This window comes from Gorilla gorilla, chromosome 1, assembly GCF_029281585.2.
Source record: "Gorilla gorilla gorilla isolate KB3781 chromosome 1, NHGRI_mGorGor1-v2.1_pri, whole genome shotgun sequence".
Lineage (NCBI taxonomy): Eukaryota > Metazoa > Chordata > Mammalia > Primates > Hominidae > Gorilla > Gorilla gorilla.
The window spans coordinates 183,462,518-183,486,688 of record NC_073224.2 but is presented as its reverse complement, the minus strand read 5'-3'; the positions used below and the strand labels follow the sequence as shown (position 1 = coordinate 183,486,688).

Sequence of the window (24,171 nt, the reverse complement as noted above, 5' to 3'; positions counted from 1 at the left end):
GATAGATAGTCAATTACAGAGCAAGAAAGAAGTAGAAGGCCAGCAAAGCCATTCAATCTAACCTCAGGGCTCAGTTTTCCTGGTGAAGGTGGAGGTGGATCTCCTTGAAGAGGACTAGGAAGAAGTAAATACATATGCCAAAGCAAAGTGGTATGAGTTTGGGAAAACTGCAAGTAGTTCAGAATGGCTGGATTTTAGGGGACAAAAGGAAAGGAGGATGTGTTGAAAGAAATAGTGGTAGAGAGATAGGCAAGTTCTAAATCATGAAAGGAATCTCATGCTGAAATTCCAAATCTTTTTTTTTTGAGACAGTCTTGCCATGTTGTCCAGGATGGAGTACCATGGCACAATCTCCACTCACTGCAACCACCACCTCCGGGGTTCAAGCGATTCTCCTGCCTCAGCCTCCTGAGTAGCTGGGATTACAGGCATGTGCCACACATGGCTAATTTTTGTACGTTTAGTACAAACGGGGTTTCTCCATGTTGGCCAGGCTGGTCTTGAACTCCTAACCTCAGGTGATCCTTCCGCCTCTGCCTCCCAAAGTGTTGGGATCATAGGCATGAGCCACAGCGCCTGGCCTGAAATTCCAAACCTAATAACATGGCAGACTTAGCTAATCCAGAACTACCTTCTCCAGAAAGAAAAAAAAAATACATAAAAAAACAACTTTCTCTTCCTATTAATATATGACCAGATCTAAAGAAGCTTCATAAATCAGAAAGAAAAGAGGAGTATAAAACCAAAGTAAGGCCGAGTGCAGTGATTCATGCCTTGGGGGCTGATCACTTGAGGCTAAGAGTTGCAGACCAGCCTGGCCAACATGGTAAAACCCCGTCTCTGCTAAAAATACAAAAATTAGCCAGGCATGGCGGAACGTGCCTGTAATCCCAGCTACTCAGGAGGCTGAGGCATGAGAATCCATGAACCTGGTAGGCGGAGGTTGCAGTGAGCCCAGGTCACACCACTGCACTCCAGCCTGGGCTATAGAGCAAGACTCTTTCTCAAAACAACAACAGCAACAAAAACCTAAGTAATACCTTCAGGCTAAAGTTGAAGTTAGAGAAGTAGAGGCCAAATCATTCAGTGTTATGTATCTATCTAAGCAGTATGAACTATTTTTTGTAAGTTTTCTGTAAAGAGTTTTGAAAGAGAATGGCATGATTAGATTTGCCTAGCCCAGGGCCAAAGAAACCCCTGTGTCTCCTTCCTGACAGAAGCAAACACAAAACTGCTTTCTAGAGATCAGGCCATATGAGACTCGCAGAGAAAACACAAGCCCTGCTATAGATAAGCTCATAATAAAAAATTATAAACCATACAAGTGCATCCTATTTAGTGTCGAAAATGAAAATTAAAACCCAAAAAGATTTTTCTTATTCATCCTTATCAGACTGGTAATATTTAAAAGTATGACAATAACTTTGTCATACTTTCAAACAGTTGAGAATGGAAGTCAATTGTCAATCTCAGATGCTGCTGCTAAAAGTATAAATTTGATACAACTGTTTTGAAGAGCACTTTGGCAATATTTATTAAAGTCGAGATGTATATACTTTACCATGCAGTGATTTCATTGCTAAATCCATTGAGACTAAAACTCTCTCTTACTTGGATAAGGAGAAAACTTAAGGTTTCTGTTACTTCGTTGTTTGTAACAGTGAAAAACTAGAAACAACCTAAATGTCCATCAATATTATAATGAATAAGTTATGGTTTATTCATATATAATAACACCACAGAGTGGCTAAAATGAACCACACCAGGTCTGCGTGCCATCATGTATACAGTGCAAAATACAACATGGAATGATCAGAATATATAGTCAAAATACATACTACTTTAATCATATTTACATGTATATGCATTTAAAACTCACAACTGGTTCTTTATATGGCACGTGGATGCATACATATTTTGGATCAAGTAAGAAAACCTGAATTTAAAAGACACATACCAAAATTCAGGATAATGGTTACCTTGGGGAGGGACTGTGTGGAATGGAGTAAATGGGCTTAAATGTTATCTCCATGGTTTATTTCCTAACAACAACATTTGATTCAGAAAAATAGGGCCCAATGCTAATTTGTTATAGCTGAGTGCTAGGCACAGGGGTCTCCTGTTATTCTCTGTATTATAGTATATTTTCAAAATAAAACAATTTAAAAATAAGAATAAATTCCATGCTAAGCATTTTATTCCCTAAGCAAGTGAGTGACATAGTTTAGATTTGTGCTTTGGAAAGCTCCCCCAACCTCTGAGTGGAAGAGGTCTTAGCAGACGGTAAATGGAGGCAGGAAGACCCCGTAAGAAGGCTGTTTGCAATAGGCTAAGAAAGAGTTAATGAGGTCTGGCTCAGGTTAGTGGTCAGGGATGGATTTGAAAGCTATTTAAGCGGTAATATTGCCAACATACTATCAGTCTCCTTTTTCTTTTGGCGTTTAAAAATTTTGTTTATACAAGTTTCCCTCATTTCTCCTTTTCAATGAAGTATGACCTACAAATAGACAAGTGCATAAATCATAAGTATGCAGCTTAACACATTTTCACACGGTGACCACCACCCAGATCAAGTCTTCTCCCAGTCAATGTATAGCCCCAAAGGTAACCACAAATCAGAGTTCTATCACCATAGATTAGTTTTGCCTGTTTAAAACTTTATAAAACTTTATAAAAATGAGCCCATATAGTATGTATTGTTTTGTGCCTGGTTTCATTCATTCAATATTCTTTTTGTGCAATTCACTCATATTGTTGTATGTCTAAGAGTTTGTTGGTTTTTATTGCTAAATAGTATTTCTTCAAGTGAATATTTAATTCCATTATTTAATTGGTGCTCAGTTGCGAATGGGGACTTCGGTTTCTTCCAGTTTGGGACAGTATTGTCATGAGCACTCATGTACATGTCTTGTTGTGCACACATATTTCCTTCTGTTGGATATGTATTTTAGGAGTGAAATTTCTGGAGAATAGCGTATGTGTATTATTGGCTTCAGTAAATACTGGAAAGGTTTTCCGAAGTGATAGTACAAGTGTACATGCCCAGCAGCAGTGAATGAGAGTTCCAGTTGTTTCACATCCACACCAACACTTGGTACCACTCGCTGTTTTTTGTTTTCTGTTTTTTGACTTTAGACAAGAATATCATAGATATGCAATGATATTTCACTGTAATTTTAATTTGCATTTTCCCATGACTAAAAAGTTGAGCATGCTTTTATATGTTTATCTCCCACTTGTGTATCCTGTTATGAAGTTTTAAAAATAGGTTGTCTCTCTTGTTCTTATTATTTACACAGTTTGAGAATCAAAAGAATACCACCAAAGCCTCCCTGATACTAATATTTATATCTGATAATTCACTCATTTGTTGTGTTCTTTTAGAAGACTTGGAGAGGCTGAGGTGGGTGGATCACCTGAGGTCAGGAGTTCGAGACCAGCCTGGCCAACATGGTGAAATCCTGTCTCTATTAAAATACAAAAAATTAGCTGGGCGTGGTGGCGCGTGCCTGTAATCCCAGCTACTAGGGAGGCTGAGGCAGGAGAATTGCTTGAACCTGGGAGGTGGAAGTGGCAGTGAGATGAGATTGCACCACTGTACTCCAGCCTGGGTGACAGAGCAAGAATCTGTCTCAAAAAAGCAGGAGGCCTGGATCAGCAGCACCCCACTCTACTGGTGCCAATTTACTGTATTAGCCCATTTTCATGCTGCTGATAAAGACCTACCTGAGACGGGACAATTTATAAAAGAAAGAGGTTTATGGGACTTACAGTTCCACATGTCTGGGGAGGCCTCACAGTCATGGCGAAAGGTGAAAAGAACATCTCACATGGCAGCAGACAAGAGAACAGGGATTTCACAGGGAAACTCCCCTTTTTAAAACCATCTGATCTCGTGAGACGTATTCACTATCACGAGAACAGTGCAGGAAAGACCCGCCCCTATAATTCAATCACTTCCCACCGGCTTCCTCCCACAACACGTGGGAATTCAAGATGAGATTTGGGTGGGGACACAGCCAAACCGTATCAGAGGGGTTTATGCAAAAACAAACAAACAAACCTGACATTTCTTGTCAGAGTCAGATGTTCTAGAAGGGATGCTTACACAGGGTCACAGGGTAGGGAGCAGATCCAGGTCTTTCTTTTCTTTTTTTTTTTTTTTTTTTTGAGACAGTATCTTGCTCTGTTGTCCAGGCTGGAGTGCAGTGGTGCGATTTCGGCTCACTGCAAGCTCCGCCTCCCAGGTTCACGCCATTCTCCTACCTCAGCCTCCCGAGTAGCTGGGACTACAGGCGCCCGCCATCATGCCCGGCTAATTTTTTGTATTTTTAGTAGAGACGAGGTTTCACCGTGTTAGCCAGGATGGTCTCGATCTCCTGACCTCGTGATCCGCCCGCCTGGGCCTCCCAAAGTGCTGGGATTACAGGCATGAGCCATTGCGCCCGGCCAGATCCAGGTCTTTCTGATTCCTTGCATGTCACAGCACTTCATAAAGGCCCCTCCTCCCCATCACACTACTGGGATTATTTACTCATTATTTACCAGACCTACATTCTAGGCTCTCGGCTCCTGAAAGGCTGGGCTCTTTTCATTCATTTTGTTGGGTCAGTGCGGTAACCAGACTTTAGCCCTAGGTGGGTCTCAGGGAAGCCCTCCTCAATAGCAGGTCCTCCTGCTGAGAGCTCTCATAGCTCCTCCTGCATTCTTTCTTCAGAACATTCATCCCAGTTCTTAATTACATATTTGTAATTTGACTGTTTGTATTCCCCTTTAGACTATAAGCTCCTTGAAGCTGGCATCCCATTTTATCTACTGTTTTACTTCTGGTGTTTACCAGTGCCTGGTACACAGGAAGTGATTAATAAATATTAGTCAATGGATAATTGAAGTCATTTAGATCAGAATCCCAGATCTATCCCATATTAGATGTGTGAACTGAAACAAGATTCTTAACAGCTTCAGTTTCTCACTCAGTAAAATGAGACTATTCATAGCTACATTTTTTATTTTGTATTTTTTTATTGATATATCATAGTTGTACAAACATTTGGAGTATATGTGATACTTTGATACATGTGTGTGATATACAATGATCAAATCAGGGTAATGGGGATATCCATCACCTAAAACATTTATCTTTTCTTTATGTTGGGAACATTGCAATTCTTCTCTTCTAGTTATTTTGAAATACACAATAAATTATTGTTAACTACAATTTCTCTAATATACTATCCAATATTAGAACTTACTCCTTCTATCAATTGTATTTTTTTACCTATCAACCAACTTCTCTTCATTTCCCCCCAATCCTATCTACTTTAACAGTGGTTTTTGAAGATTTAAATGAAGCAGACTGCATGAAAGTACCTGCGTCAGGATTTTGTACATAAACAGTTCTTTGGAAATACTTTGGAATCAACGAATGAATGTACGAATTTATTCTAACTGGCAGGAATCTTATGCAGATTTCTAGCTGTTAAAGTTTTTGTTTTTTTCCATCTCTACCTCGGAGGAAATTTAAGTCCTCATTAATTCCTAAGGACAGGGTCAATGTTTTGCAATTCTCTATGTCCCTGCAGCCTGTTTAATTGGATGGTTACCAAGAATCGTGTGACTTTTTGACCCGGGTGATGATTAATTGGTTCAAAATTGCCGGGAACTATTCAGTGCCAGGCAGACATGCAGGATTTGCAGAGGATAAGACTTGCTTCTGCCCCCGAGAATCTGACAGTCTTGATACAGATCTTTATGTATGCAATTTTGGTACATTAAGCTAAGAGGTTACTGATGTCTGCACCCAGCATGCTCCGAGCCAAGCCCCGGAGGAGTGTGGCTTGGGGGAAGCACACCTGAACAGAGTCTGCAGGTTTAATGAGCAAATAGTGGGGGTATTTCTCAAACTTTATTGTGCATGTAGATCACCTGGGGATCCTACCCAAAGGAAGATTCTGATTCTGTAGGTTGGGGTGGGGCAGGGGTCTCCTAGGTCTATATTTCTACCAAGCTCCCCAGGGATACAAATGTTGTTAGTCAGTGAACCCCATTTAAAGAAGCAAGTCAAGGCTCACAGACTGCCATGAGCAAAGAGGTATAAAAACAGATCTTGTAAATCTCATCTTTAACGAGCAATAACCCAAGGCTCAGAGAGGTTAAGAAACGTGTCCAAAGTCACATCACATAGCCAGGAAGTGTCAGAGCCAAGACTGCAACCTGGGTCTGAGTCCCCAGGTCCTTGTTTCCTTCTCCACATCATGCTGCTCCTCACAATACCACGCAGCTCCATTGTTTCCTTAAGTCCGCATGAAATGGGGCTACTTCTCAAGTTTGGTTTGTCATGTATTGTTGGAAGATAAAATGGAAAGACTGGGGTACTCGGATCAGGAGGCTTGGGCTCTGGTCTCACCAGTCGCTCCACTCCCTGGGTGCCTTCCCTCTCCTACCCCCACCAACAAGAGTTGTTCTGCCCCTCTGGACATTGGTTCTTCAGATTTGAAGTGAAAATTTGGCCTCTGGCCTTAAGGATCTTACTAGCTACATTTTGGGGCTCAAAGGGACATCACCACTTATATAAAAATGCTGTGAAATTGCTGAGCTATTCCAGGGGCTGGAGAGAACTGCATTGTCCAGCAGCAAAGAGCAGGCTGACCTTGGTGGCAAGAAACCAGACATGAGCCACTTGGGTCTATTTCCAGGCCTTGAAGCCAAATGGAGCATCCCTGGCTGGATTTTTCTTTTCTTTTTATTTTAGACAGAGTCTCACTCCACTGCCCAGGCTGGAGTGCAGTGGTGCAATCTCGGCTCAGTGCAACCTCTGCCTCCTGGGTTCAAGTGATTCTCCTGCCTCAGCCTCCAGAGTAGCTGGGATTACAGGAGTGTGCCACCACACCCAGCTAATCTTTCGTATTTTTAGTAGATGAGATTTCACCACGTTGGCCAGGCTGGTCTTGAACTCCTGACCTCAAGTGATCTGCCTGCCTCGGCCTCCCAAAGTGCTGGGATTACAGGCATGAGTGAGCCATCATGCCTGGTCCCTGCTGGATTCTGAAGTTGCTGGGGACTGATGACTTCTTTTTTCCGTCTATTTCTCTCTCTCCTTTTTTTTTTTTTTTTTTTTTGAGACAGTCTCACTCTGTCGCCCAGGCTGGAGTGCAGTGGCGGGATCTCGGCTCACTGCAAGCTCCCTCTCCCGGGTTCACGCCATTCTCCTGCCTCAGCTTCCCAAGTAGCTGGGACTTCAGGCGCCCACCACCACGCCCGGCTAATTTTTTTGTATTTTTAGTAGAGATGGGGTTTCACCATATTAGCCAGGATGATCTCGATCTCCTGAACTCGTGGTCCGCCTGCCTCAGCCTCCCAAAGTGCTGGGATTACAGGAGTGAGACACCACGCCTGGCTTCTCTCCCTTTTTAAATAGGAATGTCTATAACTGTTATTCTATGCCTGTTCCACCAGTGAATTTAGGGAGCAGACAACTTGTTTCTTAAGTTTCACAGGTTCATAGAGAGCAATGTATTCCAGGGTGGATTAAACATGGAGCCTCCTTTTTACCTAATTTGAATGGGTTAGTTTAGATGATGAGATTTGGGGTGTTTAAGTTGTTAAGATTTAGGATTTTGACTTGATACTGCCATATCCTAGGTCTTTAGGGGATGTGGGGATAGGGTGATCTGTTTTGCATTTGGGATGGATGTGAATCTTTTGAGGGCCAGAGGGTGAACTCTGGTACTCCGAATAATGGTTCCCGAAATATGGCCATGTCTTAGATCCCTGGCATCTGTGAATATATGTTCCATGGCAAAGAGGAATTAAGGCAGCAGACTGAATTAAGTTTGCCAGTGAACTGACTTTACTATAGGTGATTATCCTAGATTATGAGCAGGTCTGTGTAATCACCAAGGAGGGCCCTTACATGTGAAAGGGGTGGCAGAAGAGGAGAACCAAAGAGATGGCAGAGTGAGGACTCTACCCAATGTTGCTTCCTCCATGTGAACATGAAGAGGGCCACAAGCCAGGGAAAGTGGGTGGCCTCTAAAAATGGAAAAGGCAAGGAAACAGCTTCTTGCCTAGAGCCTCCAAGATTGTAAGACAATACATCTATGTTGTTTTACGTTTGTGGTAATTTGTTACAGCCGCTATAGCAAATTAATATAAGACCTATCCTACAATTTAATGCTCTAGGATCTTAGACTAATCATTTCATCTTTGCATTCTTTAGTATTCCTTCTTTCTCAAAATAACTGCTGTGAAGATCAGACAGAACAAATAGGCAGAAATCCCTGGCACACAGGTGCTCAATAAATGTGAATTTCTAGCTTCCCCTTTTCTTCCAGGTTGGAGAAACACAAGGAAGGGAAGCAGGAGCCACAGGCCATTCTCAGCCTTCCTTTGATGTGGGCTGTGTACAGGATTCCCTCAGTAAGCTCCCCCAGCATACCTTATCTAGAGTGAGGGCTGCTTATCTGCCCTCGGGGTTCCTACAGCTCCTACCTCTCTGATGGAAAAATCCTCTTTAGAATACAAAAGCTCTTTAGAAGAGCCTGAGATGAGGGTAGAGCCAGGGCCTCGTTCTGCAAACAGGCTTTCAGAGATGAAAGAGCAGGGCAGACATCAGTATCTACCCTATGACCACCACATTTCCCACTGAAAAAAATCAGGAGTTGGTGCGCTGAGATGAGGCAAGCCCACTCAAGGAGGCCAGCCCGCGATGCTTCCTTCTCCTACCCACACACCTGAGACAAACATCTCTCAAACACTCCAGGCTTGCAAGTCCTTAATTAGTTGTGTTACGAGCTTTTATTTAAAAAGCACATTTAATACAAGTATAGTTTCGCAGATACAAGTTTTCACTTTGTATGCTACAAAAGTCTTTGAATATTATTCTCTTTACAAAATGGAACCTTACAAAAATACTGACAATTTAATGTTTTTATACAGTTTTCTCTAGTTGCAGTTATTTCTTTCATTATAAAACAATGTCTACCACAGAACTATGATATTTTAGTTGATATTTAAAAAAATTAACTCAATGCTTTTTTAAGCAGCTAATGTAAATAACACAGGTCGAGACACAGTTTATAATCATAGTGGATATAGCTAAATTGTTTCAGAAATAATATCTTACATAGTTAACTTTTAATGTTTTATACATTATTTATATAATATTTATATATAAAAATCATAGCTTGCTATAAGTTGAAATGAAAGGACGGATTCTGTAGTAAGGATGTGCATGTGGTTGATCCATATGGTTACATTTAACCCTTTGAAAGGTCTGCATCCAAGATCTAAACGCATTTCTTCCTTCCTCCTTTCCTCAAAGGTTCAGTAGAAGGGGTCCCTGTCTATCACCTAGAGTGGGACCTTGCATGGAAGGACACTTACGGATAGAGGATGAGGAAAACTCTCTACCGAGATTTAACCCATATGTTCTGCCCAGCAGAACCTACCAAGAACTGCCCTAGGGCTCAACCCCAAGACAATAGTGCTTTACACAGCAAGAGCAACTCCTACAAAGACCCTCAGCTCTGTCATCCTGAAGGGTAACCTCTCATGCCTGCTTCTCTGGCTCCTTCTGATTTGCAACAGCTAAAAGGTTGGTTCGATTTTCATTCTGCCCCCTTCACCCTCCCATCTGTTGTACAGAAGGCTGCTTTCCATCAGCTGGTGGCAGACCATGCCTTGCTCATTCCCAGGCCCTCACAGGAAATCCTGGTGGGCAGGCAGCAAGGATTTCAAGGGAGAAGGCAGTAACCGAAGTCGAACTGTTTCTAAGAGTGTGCAAGTGCCCGGTGATTGACGTGCACAACATCAGCATCCTGCAATTGACATTTCAACATCACAGGATGATGCGTCAAAAGAAGAAAAGTGAGGGCCTGTGCCCTCGATTTCTTCTGAAATTGTGCTGTTTGTGAAATTCACTCGTCCACAAAGAGTCTGCTAATCACTAATGTGAGGAACTATGGTTGTTGGCCTATGGGCAGGGGAGGTGATAAAGCCTTGAAGTGGGAATCTAGATTCGGGATCTGATCACTTGACTGAGCAAACTTGCTCTTTCCTTTTATTTAAAACACAAAACAAAACTTCCTGAACTAAAGTCACAGTACAGAATAGAATGGGATGGACAGAAAGACTCAAGAGGGCAGCTCCGCAATGGCTATTTTCTTGATTCAGTGCTATTTCTGGCATCATGTGCTACAATGTGAATTTTTGCTTTTCTCACAGGCCTGGGATTCCTCAGGTCACAAAAGGTGACCAGCAGCCTCTACTCAAATCATTTTAGTGTTTGTTCCTGAACAAGCTGTGTTCACTAGAACATGAACACTTAAACCAATTGCACATCCAGGACTCTGGCACTTGGTGTTAGTTTGCTGTTGTTTCCACATAGGCGAACACTACCTATTTTGGAAGGCCACATAGTAAAACATTTTTTTTTTCCTTTTTAAAAATCAGTCGGGCAAAAGTTTTTCCCTACATTCTACTGTCTGATGAGATTGGAGAGCAGCAAGAACTTGCTGTCAGCAGTCATTTTACAAAAACAGCTCAGGAGGTGGGTGGCACCTACACCATGTTGTGGTGATTGTTCCTGTCAATAATGTCCACAGGTGAAAGGATTTCCTTCCGGATAGCAGGAGCAGGCAGGGAGAGCGTCGTCTTAGTCTTGAAGAGGTCAGACACGAAGAAAACCTAGAAGCACAAATCAGAGATCTAAGTCAGTAACTAACATCGGGGGTCTGGGTACAGAGGGAAAAGGAAGGTCAGAGGAGCGCAGACTTCAGGAAAAGGGGCCCCAAATCATAACTCTTTGAATAGGGAAGGACAACAGAGATCATATCATCAAGGTTTATTGTACAGATAGGGAAACTGAGACCCGGGAAAAGGCAGTGACTGTCCCAGGTTGCACAACACTGGTTCAGTAGAATCCACTTCTAAGGACTCTCAGTCCATTGCCCATATCTGCAACCCATACTTCCTTATTTCTCAAGGCAAACGAATAGCAATGAAAGATAAGTTCCTAAACAAAGGAAGCAGGTCATAATTAGTTATAGTCATTAATTCACACTACTTTCCCTTTCCTCACAAAGGAATCCAGGGTGTAACCGAAAAAGATCAGCTAACATGAACTCCTATCAGCAAGAGCTGAAGTCAGGCAGTGGTGACTACTTTTTCCTGAAAACTTAGTGATATCAACCATTTGATGGGGGTCAAGAAACCAGGTTCTCGTAGCTAAGAAAGTTGGCAACTAACGTGGAGGAACGGTTAATGACAAATCTCCTATCACTTATTCCCAGCGTCCTTTTTCCTCCTGGGGATGTGACCTCACTGAGTCTGAACAATACTTGAGAAACATTTATTGAATGCCACTTGCAAAGGTGTGAGGATGGCACAGGCATAGTTCCCGCCTCAATGAGCTTATGATGAAAGATTCAAGGGCTTGATGAGCTACTGGAGTAAGAAAAATTTATGCTTTGTATTAGATGGCAAAATAAACACACAGACATCCATTTGAGCCATTTAGCAACAGGAGTTTTTACTAAGTAACCATAAGCAGCAGCTATCAGTCATGTAATTTAATAGGAAACACTTGGCTGGATTTCAAAATAGCGACTAAAACACTATCAAAGTTTCTACACCCAACAGCCTTCTGAATTGATGAGTCTTTGTCCTGCAGATGGTAATGTGCTCACTACTAACGACAGCACTGTGGTTTCACTCTGGCCACATTATAGGCAAGAAAATGAAGTTCTTAATAAGATTTTACCAAAACTAAGGCTCTAGCGATCCAGGGCCTGGCCACAGTAGGGACTTGAATTATTTGTTAAACTCATTTTCACAATGTCCCTTCTGTAGCAACACGGCAATCAAGAAAGTGCTATAAAAATCACAGCAAGAAATTGGTGATGCTGGTTACTTCAAGAGAAGGGAACTGGGTGGCTAGAAGGCAAAGGTGAAACAGACATTTACTGGTCACTGTAAAACCTGTTGTACCTTTTGAATTTTGTACCCATTGCATATATTACCTACCAAAACATATAATAAGTATTATTTTGTTGTAAAAAAAAAAAAAAGCTAGGCTATTTCTATGCTACTACAAGAAAATGAAATATTAGCCAAGAAGTGTAACATCTTAATACATTCACAGTTTGAGTGCTATTGATGTACCACTTTGCAAAGGAAAAAATTAAGTCTTTTCTCTCTTTTGTCAGGAGGTTTGAACAGTGAAAACCATGGTACCAAAAGATTTGTCTCCTAGTCAGAGTCAAACTTGAGGATCAGGAAAGAAAAGATCTGTGCACAACCTGCCAGTAGGCTCTAGGCTCCCCTGCCAGAAAATTCTTTGTAGTTGGTTTGGGAAACTGTTTTCAAGTGTCCCCAGTATAAGGAAACAGACTCGATTAAAGTTCAATGAGAAGATAATTAAACTTTTCAACTCTTCTCCGCCCCAGCCCCAGCCCCAGCCCCAGCTCCACATTTTCCCTTATCTCCCCCAGTGGCCTTACTTCTTTTTGTACTAAAATGATGTTATCATCTGAGGGGTGCAGACAACAATGTCCTCATCTGTAGCTCAAAATTATCCTCCCCTTTATCCTTCACTTTGTCTCAGAGGAAGAGGTTTTGATCAATCCCTCCCCATCACTACTTTCTTTTTTTTTTTTAAGACAGAGTCTCACTCTGTCACCCAGGCTGGAGTGCAGTGGCACGATCTCAGCTCACTGCAACTTCTGCCACCCAGGTTCAAGGGATTCTCCTGCCTCAGCCTCCTGAGTAGCTGGGATTACAGGCACGTGCCACTGTGCCTGGCTAATTTTTATATTTTTAGTAGAGACGGGGTTTCACCAAGCTGACCAGGCTGGTCTGGAACTCCTGACCTCATGATCCGCCTGCCTCAGCCTTCCAAAGAACTGGGATTACAGGTGTGAGCCACCGTGCCTGGCCCATCACTACTTTTAACTTCACTTATTCCAGCTTAGCAGCTAGACTCATGAAAATAAGTCGTACAGGCCTAATTTCTTAGAGCTTTCTCCCAGAATCCATCCCATCTGCCAAGGGCAAATATAGCTGGGGACAGCTCCCCCGTCCCTCCCCCCACCTTCCCCCCTTCAAGATCTTGAACAATCTACCACCTCAATCTACTGGCTTATCTCCCAACCTAATTTTCTGAGCTCATAGTCACTACATCCTAGGGTTTCCATTCCCTAACTGCAGGATAGGAATCATATGAAGATTAAAGGCAATAATAACTTGAGAAGATCTAAACCTGTGACTGTTACATAGTTCAATAGAAGGCATTCCGTTCTCTAATGATCTGGATACCAAAGTAATTACTGGGCCCAGAGAAAGCCATGGTCCCCATGTGTCCAAAACTATGCTTATCGACCTTTCTTCCTAGATGGGAGGCTTCTTGAAGATGGAATCCTATCCCTAATCACCCTGAATCACCCAAAGCACTTAGCTTTGAGCCCTGTACACAATAAGGGCTTAATAAATGTTTGTCGTTGAATTTCAAAAATTCTCTCTACTTACTAGAAAGCAAGCACTCTGGCCTTGGACTTTATTGACAATACAACTCCTACAGACTTGAGGGGGAACCACATACTCAAATACTGCCTGCACGGAGCCAAGCGGTGAGGTGAAAAGTTGAGTCAGGTCCAGCAGAATCCCACTTTAAGCTGTATTTCACTTTCAGCATGACTTGAGGTTACACAAACACTTTTTTTTGGGATCACGAAACGTAATATTGTCAAGACCGAAACAGGGCTCAGTCTTCCTAATATTTGAACAGCAGGACACAAAAAGACCTAGTAAAAGTAAAAGCTTCTTGGCTTGAAGCAGTTCCATTTCCTACAGAAGATGATCTCCACCCAGAAGGAAAACCCAGAGGCCCAGGCTGGGAAGGGTCTATACAAATTAAGTAGCTGTCTTAGGTCTGTGGGATAAACCCACTCCCAGCCCACAATCCTACTCCACAGATCTCTGCTGTGTGAAAGGACACATTGGACAATAAATACAGTTCCAACAAACAAGAAAAACTATACCCTAAGCACAGAGAAGAGATCTAAGTTACAATGCGCAGAACATTTGTTTTCAATTCTGTTTCTCCAGTTCTTTGAATTTTATAAATTACTCTTTTTTTGGAAAATGAATGAATGCAATCAATAGATACTTATTGGATTCCTGCTATGTGTTAAACTCCAAAAATATGAAAATGAATATACATAAGACAGTCTTTTACCCTCAAGGAGTTTATAGGCCAATGAGTTAGACAGCCAGGTAAACAGATGACCACAATACAGCATATTAAGGATTATGATGGAGGGAAGCAAGGGTGTTGAATTGAGGAAGCACAAAGAATGTGGCATTTAACCCAGACTGAAGGGGAGTGGGAAGCAGGCCTTAGAAGGCTTCTCCTAAAGGTTGTCTATTTGATCTTAGCTTTGAAGGATAAGGAGGAGTTAACCAGGCAGTGAATGCTAGGATGTTATAGGCAAAGGGAATAGTGTGTGCAAAGGCACAGGAGAAAGGGAGTACAGCACATCCGGGAGCTGCAGGAAGCTCAGTATATCTAAGGCGGAGCAGTCAAAGACGCTGGAGAGGAGAGGACTAGATATTGAAAAGCATCTTGGGACATGTTAAAAGTTAAGATCTCATTCTTTTGGCCCTAGGAATCATTGTCAAGGTGAAAGCGGGGAAGCAACACGTTGGAAAGACCTGCATTAAGATCATGTTGGAAGTCAGGTGCAGTTGCTCACGCCTAAAATCCCAGGACTTTGGGAGGCCGAGGCGGGTGGATCATCTGAGGTCAGGAGTTAGAGACCAGCCTGGCCAACATGGTGAAACCCCCTCTCTACAAAAGTACAAAAATCAGGTGGGCATGATGGTGGGTGCCTATAATCCCAGCTACTCGGGAGGCTGAGGCGGAAGAATCACTTGGACCTGGGAGGCGGAGGTTTCAGTGAGCCAAGATGGTGCCATTGCACTCCAGCCTGGGCAAGACAGCGAGACTCTGTCTCAGACAAAAAAAAAAAAAAAAAAAAATCATGTTGGTAACTAAAATGGAGATGGAGTCAAAAAGCATGCAGTGTGAGCCTGGAGGCAGGGATTACAGAGTCTAGGAGAGGATGAGTCCTGAACAACACCTATACAGTAAAGACAAAGAAGAAGAGATGGATTTTGAAATGTTGAGGACAGGACTGCAGCTGGTAGAGGCGATATGTTTGGGGTGGGTATGTGTGCGAGGGAGGCAATGTTTTTCTTTCTAGTTCTGTTTTCAACTCTAGAAATCTTTGCACTTATTCCCATAAAAACTCTTAAAATGTCGATAACTATGCTAGGAAAGAAATATATATAACTCTGCTTTCCTATGCCTGTGACATTGTCTTGGGGGAGTGATTGCCCCCCATGCCAGTGGCATGTAGTACTGTATAGTGTTGTACCACCATCACTTTTATCTAATTCCAAGACATTTCATTACCCCAAAATAAAACTCCATAAACTTTAAGCAGTCATGTCCCATTCCCTTCTCTCCCCCAGCCCCTGGTAACCATCAATCTGCTTTCTGTTTCTATGGATTTATCTATGGGGAAGTGATTCTGACCTCCTCCTGAGTCAAAAGGAGTAAACTGTTCTGTGATCCCAGGGTGGAATATGATCTAATTTACCCAAGCACTGTGGACAATGTAGCCCCTTCCTTCAAGAGCATGAGTACACACAAACAAGACAACTCTAAGCTGTAAGAACCCCATTCACCGTGATGAAGAGATACAACAAACAAACAAACAAACAAAAAATGGGAAAAAGAAAAAAAGAGAGGGGGGAAAAAAGAGTGGTTGAGACTATGAATGAACATGTGAAATCTGACACATTCTAGCTGGATGTAGACGCAATATGCTGATGGGAGTTTTCTATAGGACAAAAAGAATCTGCTCTCGAAGTTCTTACAATTTCTAGAGCTATCTTTGGCCAAGAGTTGGCACACTCAAAGAGGAAGATGCTTCCAATGTCTTACTGCCAGCATTCACACTCCGGAAATGTCAGCCTTCCAGGGAGCACACACAGTCCAGCCTGCTGGGGTGCTGCCTGCCTAGAGGTCACCAAGAACCAAGTACACCAGAAACAAGAAGTCTGGTAGGTAGCCAGGTTCCTCCTTTCATTGCTAGGAATGGCTGAATCAGCAAATTTTGAGGGTCATTTTGTTAATTTTGTTAAGGGCAGATTATGACAATAAAATTATCCTTTAAATGTTCCTAGGGTCCCTGAGTGTAAGTGAACTCCTTGAAAATAGGAATCCCATCCTTACATAACACATTGAGCTAAAATGCTAGCAAAGGTAGATAACTATAAAAGCAGAAGAATTTTAGAATCTTAGAACCTCAAGAAAATTGAGCATCATCTATTCTGGTATTTCTTAAAGTGTTGTCCTCAAACCATCTGTTTCAGAATCACCTGGGAGCTTCCTGAAATAGCAGATTCCTGGGCCCATCTAAGACCTACTGAGAATCTGGAATCTGCATTTTAGCAAACACTACAGTTATTTGTTATCCAGAGTACAGTTAAAAGAGCCATTAGTGGACAATCTGTGGAGATGAACAGATGGGCTCAAATCCTAGATCTGCCATTGCATGGCTGTGTGTCTTAGACAATCTACACTGGGCACAACATTACCTTTCTTGAACCACCCTTCTCTTCTCTCTTTGGTACCCATATTGAACTTTTAATAACCTTCCATCTTAGTGTTAGGCCATAGGCTTTGACACGTGACGCTTTAAATGCTGTGTCATATTTCCCCTTCTAGACTGAGCTAGCTACTCAAGGGCATGGATTGTGTTGAGTCATCCCTGTTTTCAGAGTTCAAAAATTGTAGCTCTTACTAGAGCTCCACCATGTGAGCATAAAGACCATGGCTGTTGCTCCTTTTGCATGCATTCCCATGTGATTTGGCCCTGGGATTTCCTTTTAGCTTTCTGGTCTACCATACTGAACAATCTCATGGATTAAGGAAGGAATAACCCTCTTTGGAGGAGAAAGCCTTGGGACCTGGCTCACCCTCATGCCCTAAGTACAGTAAGTGCTATCTAAAGAAAAGCCATCTTTGGCAGCCGTTTTTTTTTAACTAGATGGGATTATCCAACTGCAATCATTATTTTTTGACCTCAATAAAGGGCTTTCAGCGGCTTTTGGCACTGGGAATTTGTGAGCATTTCTGTTGAGTGACTTCCTAGTATATCTGAGAGGGAAAATGATGAGGTGGAAAAGAGTGTGACACTGGAAATCAGACAGCAGAATATAGTCCCAAAATTTCTACTGGTGTGTGATCCAAGCTGTTACACTTGTCTTGAATTTATACAAGATTAAAAGGTTTTATAGTTGCAGATGATGGGTCTGCCCTGTATTTGTGTGCAAATGTTATTTTTAAAATCCACCGGCTGGCCGCGGTGGCTCACACCTGTAATCCCAGCACTTTGGGAGGCCGAAGTGGGCGGATCACTTGAGGTGGGGAGTTCGAGACCAGCCTGACCAACATGGAGAAACCCTATCTCTACTACAAATACAAAAATTAGCCGGGCATGATTGCACACGACTGTAATCCCAACTACTTGGGAGGCTGAGGCAGGAGAATCACTTGAACCTGGGAGATGGAGGCTGTGGTGAGCTGAGACTGCACTCCAGCCTGGGCAACAAGAGTGAAACTCCATCTCCAAAAAAAAAAAAAAATCCACCTACCTGTGGTTCCTGTAAGGCTTACATGGAATATATGTGAAAACACTTTGTAGCTATGAAGAACTACTCATTCATTCATTCAGTTATTTATTTTGAGACAGAGTCTCGCTCTGTCGCTCAGGCTGGAGTGCAGTGCACGATCTCCACTCACTGCAGCCTCCACCTCCCCAGTCCAAGTATTCTTGTGCCTCAGCCTCCGAGTAGCTGGGATTACAGGTGTGCACCACCGCACCTGGCCAATTTTTGTATTTTTTTTTTAGTAGAGACAGGATGTTGGCCGGCCTGGTCTTGAACTTCTGAAGTCAAGTGATCCACCCACCTCGGCCTCCTAAAGCGCTGGGATTACAGGTGTAAGCCACTACGCACCCAGCCTTATGGAGGACTATTCACATCATCACTGCTATTGAGGAATGTGAAGGAAATTAGTCCCACAAAACGAACAAAGAGGGTTTAGAGGAGCAAAGAAAGTTGAGAGCAATTTTGCGGAGCATGCTGCTGTGTGCCTGTGGTCCCAGCTAGTCAGGAAGTTGAAGTGGGAGGACGGCTTGAGCCCAAGAGTTTAAGGCCAGCCTGGGCAACATAGGAAGACCCGCCCCCGCCCTTTAAAGAAAGTTGTGGGCAATACTGATGGAGAACAGGAATCTATGCCAAGGAACCTTCCAGGAAAATATTCATAGGCTATTAGGGAGGGTGTCTGGTAAGGAGTACCCAGGGGACTGACAGCTCTGTCTATGGGGTGCTAAATGCAGTAGGAGCTGGAGCTTAGGAACATAGTACCCAAAGATGACCAAGGTTCAACAAAGGCAGGGGACCCCATTCCCAGAAACCATCCAATTTTGAAGCTGAAAGGGAGAATGAGGCTACTATTCATTGAGGTCACCTCTCCCCATTATCCCCCAAGTTTCATTGTTCTGCATTTCTAGGATCACAAAACATATCATGTTTTCACCCATCGCCATGTCTTTGTGGTATTCCTTCTGCGTGGAATTCCCTTCCTTATCTTTTGTATCTTACAGCAAATGACCATTCATTTTTTAAAGAATTACCTACTCTAAAAATTCTTTCTAGTCTTCCAACACCCTCAAGAAGAATTAATCACCCCTTCTCTTGTAACCCCACTGTCCTCAGTAGTGTATCCCATCCCAGCAGCCGTGCCCTTCTATCATACTTGTCTGTTTACATGTCTATTCCTACTAGATCATTCTCAAGCCATTAGCAAGCTACAAAATCAACTAACTAGGTGGTCACCACCAGCATTTTTGAAGGTTAATAGAAAATATCAGAATTTCTCACACAGTAAGGGCAAGTCTTATTTTTGTGAAATATTTGTTTTAGTTATGTGTGGGTGCCTCTATTGGGTTATGATATAAAGTGTATTTCTTATTATAGATGGTGGTCAAGTCTTGGAAAGCTACTGCACTAGATAAGCTCTTTAAGGACCAACTCCTTTTAGCTCTGAATCTTTAAACAAAGCATAGTACTTAACGCACAATTCACAATCAATATGTTGAATGTGCCAAGCATGATGTATCTTTAATTCTCTGAATCCTCAATCCAAAAATCATGTTAGGTATTATCATCCCAACCTCATGGGACTGGAAAAGGTGGCTGAGAGGTGAAGTGACTTGCCCTGACAGCCTACCTAGCAAGTGGCAGGAATACAACTTCCCTCTCTGAACCTCTGCTTCGTCAGCTCATCCATCTTAGCAGGGGAACAAGAAAGGAAGTTTTATAAGTACAGTTGATCCTTGAATAACATGAGCTTGAACTGCATGGGTCCACTTAAACATAAATTTTCTTCTGCTTCTGCCAACCCTGAGACAGCGAGACCAACCCCTCCTCTTCTTCCTCCTCGTGAGCCTACTCAACATGGAAACAACCAGCATGAAGACTTTTATGGTGATCACTTCCACCTAATGTATAGTAAATATATTTCCTCTTCCTTATAATTTTCTTGATAACATTTTCTTTTCTCTAGCTTACTTTATTGTAAGAATACTGTATATAATACATAAAACATACAAAATATATGTTAATTGACTGTTTATGTTATCAGTAAGGCTTCCAGTCAACAGTAGGCTGTTAGTAGTTTTAAGTTTTGAGGGAGTCAAAAGTTCTATTTGGACTTTTTATTGTGCTGGAGGTCGGAACCTCTAGTCCCCATGTTGTTCAAGGTCAACTGTATTTTGAACAGTTGTAGAGTACTACAAAGATACTGTCGTTATCTATTAGCGGCCAAAGTTTATTTCTTTGCTTCCTTCTCTCTCCCACATCCATGTTTCTGCCTGCCTAAGAGTGGGGGGCAGCAGTGGCAAGATCACATTACCTCAGGGTCACATTACTGGGCAAAGAGCTAGACTTTTGCAGGGCCAGAAGAGGTTTGGGAGCTCATTTCATCCATTCCCCTGTGCCCAGGCAGCCCTGGAGTAAATCAGAAGGGAATAGATGGGACTCTCTCCTGTTGGAGAAGGAAGAGGCCTTGCAAATCCATGGCCAAGCATGCTTGGAATTTACTGTTTAGCCCTTTAGATGGAATCAAGAAACTGGGGATTTGGTTCCTACTCTGCTACTATGTGTCCTTGGGCGTGTCCTGGCCTCTCCCTGCACTGCAGTTTCCTTTTGCAGGGGTTGTCATCGCTGAACTCTTCTTCACACTGGCATTCTTGCTGGTGTCTTTTCCCAAGGTCACCTCACTGGGGCAGAGACAAAGAACGCCCTCGCCCTTCCCTACATCTGGAGGAAGATAGCAGCTCACAAAAGAGCAACGGCAAGCGGAGCCACACCCCCGGGAAGAGGAAAACCAGGAAAGACTCTGCTGTGTATTTACGAAATCCATGAGCAGCTGCTTCCTCTGCTGAACCCACAGCAATGGCAGCCGGGCCCTCCCCTGACCCCTCCCAGGGGCCCCTAATTTGCCATCTGTTAGAGGGTCAGGGAGGAGGTGACCAGATATGCAAGTTGTCACCAGACAGGAAATGAACCGATGTCTGTTCCTTCGTCCTAGTCCCTGTGTGAGTCCAACTGTAAAGTTCACATCTTTGGTAGGGGTAACTTAGTGAGTGTGTAGGCGGGAGGGGGCTGGGAGAGTCAATATGAGCCTGTGTTTTTTTTTTTTTTCGTCTGTCTGTTTATGTGTGTCTGTGGTTCTGAGTACGATTGGGTCTGCCCATGCACCTCATGGTCTATCTGGGCTGTGGCCCTCTCCTTTGTCCTGTGTACCTCTGTCCAGATCTCTGAAGGTGTGCAGGCAGGCCTATCCGACCCTAAGTGCTTGTGTCTTTGTGTTGAGTTCATGACACTGTATAGGTTTTCTGTCTGTGCTGGCTTCCATTGTCTTCCTTTTCTGGAAAGCATTCAATTAGTAAGCAATGGAGGAGGAAACCAGGCTTCCATTTGACATGTGATTTTTGTCTAGACAAGTCTGCCTGTTGTGACAGGATCTACCCTCAACAGACCCAGGTAAAAGTTCTTGGCTGTCATGCCTGTTGCCTAAGGCTCTGCAGTTATGGAACCAGCATTCTAGGGTTAATGCACTGTACCTCAGTCAGTTACTACAAAGTCAGCTGTGCCATAGAATGTCTGTGCACAAAGGTCATGGAGCTACAAGGCCTCCAGCTTCAATTCACAGGTGAGGAAACTAGGCCCAGAAGGGAAGTGTCTGGCCTGAAGCCACAAGCTAATTCATCATTCACCATTTACCCAATGCTGACGAAGCACCTATTGTGTTAGCTGCTGTACTACGTACCGAGAATAAATAATCAGAAGGTTAAGCCATGGATTCTGCTATTAAGGCACCCACAATCTAGCTGAAGAGACAGACATATGAGCAGGCCATGAGTAGATGAGGCCTAAAGCCATGGCAGGAAGAAAGTGCAAAAGGCCATGGGAGACTGGAAGGAAGTGAGACAATACTGTCTCCAGGGACTGGGGAAGTTGTGGAAAGCTGAACAATGTCCCCCAAAGATGCCCGCATCCTAAGTCCCAGAAGCAATGAATGATGCTACATGACAAAATGAGATTAAGTTAAGATCTTGAGATGGAGAGATCATCCTGGGTTATCAAGGTGGTCCCAGCATCTGTAAAAGAGGGAGGCAAAGGGACAAAAGTCACAGAAGAAGGTGTGACAATGGATGCAAAGGCCAGAGAAAGTATATGTGTGTGTGAGAGAGAGGGAGAAGTGAAGATTCTATGCTGCTAGCTTTGAAAGTGGAGAATGGGGCCATGAGTCAAGGAACTCAGGTAGCTCCAGAAAGCTAGAAAAAGCAAGAAAACAGATCTCCCCTTAGATCCTCTAGACGGAATGTGTTCCACCTTGATTTTAGCTCAGTGAGACCCTTTTCCAACTCCCAACTTCCAGAACTGTAAGAAAAGAAACTTGCATTCTTTTAAGCCACTAAATTTGTGGTAATTTGTTACAGCAGCCAGAGGCAACTAATACAGAAGGTTTCATCAGAGATGAGGTGACACTGGAACTGTGTTCCATCAAAGGGGACAGGTATCTAATATAGAAACTCAGGTGTTGGAAAATATTGAAATGTTTGACATGCCGGGAGGTGAAGGGGTGGAGAGATGAGAGGAGACCTGCCAAAGCCTGGGTCTTGGAGTGCCAGCTCTGTGTCAGGCTGTCTGGGGTCAACTCCAGCTTTGCTACCTTCTCTCTGAGTGCTTGGGCTCTCAGCAAATGTCAGCAAAGATTACAACTCAATTAACAGGGAGTCCGTAGAGGCTTGGCTCAGGAGGTTATCTGGCAGACTGGAAAATGGATTCTGTGTTTCTTGGCACCTCAAGTGGTGGCCTTTGTGCCATACATGCTGCTTTTTTATCAATCCTCTTAACCTCAGGTGATGTCTCTGTGTTTCAAAAACCATTCAATACAGCCATAGTTGTGAGTAAGAAGAGAACTTTGGTCCTTCCTGGGATTCCCTGGGACAGCTGCCCTGATTCGCGGGGAAGAGTTCTGTCATGTGGCACAAGCAGAGCAGAGGCCACAGACTCCTGCCTGGCACGTGACAGCTACATTGCACAACCCTGATAAAGCTGCAAAACCCATGAGGCAGATGCCTGTCATCCTACTCACAGTTCCCTCTCCCGGGCACCTGGTGCCTTCATCACGTGGTCTCTGGTTCCCCACACCTCCTCACAGATCTACCCATCTCTGCTCAATCCAGGGTCCTGAGCTTTGCTTCTGTCTCCCTCACAATCAAACCCAGGACAACAGAATCCTGGGAGCTTACGGCTGGAAAAGACACTACCTTCTTTCCTCCCAGCTGAACATTTCCAAACTTTTATTCTGAGTAGCCACAGCTTCCAGGCACTTCCCTGTCCTGGCCTCTCAGATGGCTTCAATGAAATGAATCTCTCAGTGCTGTGATTCCAAGCCATTCTGGACCATGAGGTCCCACTGAGCACAAGGCTGGGTGTCAGGCATTTGGAGAAAAATGATAAGTAAGATTGAGTCCCTGTTCTTGCATGTTCACAGGTGAGTGAGTGAAAGGCAGGGAAAGAGATTTATCACCCCTTTCCAAACTATCTTTACATTGTAAATCAGGCTTTCAAACTCAAAGCAATAACTGGATCCACCCAAAGGGTTAGGAAGGACTCCGTGACACAATTAAATGATACTCTTTAAGCAGCTAACTATGGAGCTTCTGTTTCGGGTTAACTGCAGGGCCTTCAGCTTCAGGGACCCCCTCTCCTTGCAGAGTGCAGAGGGCATAGCTTTGAGTCCATGAGAATCGTGGTGCAGCTGTCTATTAGCTCTCTGACCCTGGATAACTTAAGTTACCTCTCTGAGCTAGTTACTTCTGTAAAATGGCTGTAGTACAATGGCTTAATGTGACTAAAAGAAGACAGTGGGCAGCTGGGCACAGTGGCTCACACCTGTAAACCCAGCACTTTCGGAGGCTGAGGCGGGCGGATCACCTGAGGTCAGGAGTTCAAGACCAGACTGGCCAACACAGTGAAACCCCATCTCTACAGAAATACAAAAATTAGCCAGGCATGATGGTGGGTGCCTGTAATCCCAGCTACTTGGGAGGCTGAGGGGGAAGAATCTTCAACCTGGGAGGCAGAGGTTGCAGTGAGCCGAGATCGTGCCATTGCACTCTAGCCTGGGTGACAGAGCGAGACTCTCAAAAAAAAAAAAAAAAAAAAAAGGAAAACAATGGGTAAAGCATCAGAATGGTACCAGCAGAGAGTAGGTGCTTTGTAAACGCTAGGATCAAATTCCTATACTGTGCTACAGTCAGCGAGAGCCAAACAGGACACAAGTCAGAACCCTCATTTCACTTCTTGGAAATAAGCCATAGTCCTCCCGAACACTCTGTCTAATTGCTTATGGCCCATGTTTTAGGATATAAAAGAGAGGAAGGCTAGTAAGGATCCCCCAACCTTTTAATTTTTTTAATTGGGGGTGCAGGGGACTCCAATTAGGGCAGTGGCGCCAAGAAGGAA

General features: G+C 43.4%; 1 protein-coding gene across 1 annotated transcript in view; it reads right to left on the bottom strand.

Moving 5' to 3' along the window:
* Positions 1-8,777: 8,777 nt before the first annotated feature.
* The window catches only part of PLPP3 (phospholipid phosphatase 3), an 84,820-nt gene continuing 69,426 nt past the window's right edge, over positions 8,778-24,171 (bottom strand). The window contains exon 6 of the mRNA XM_004025865.5: positions 8,778-10,686. Coding sequence (XP_004025914.1) covers positions 10,561-10,686 — 126 coding nt within the window. The 3' untranslated portion in view covers positions 8,778-10,560. The remainder of the gene's footprint in view (positions 10,687-24,171) is intronic.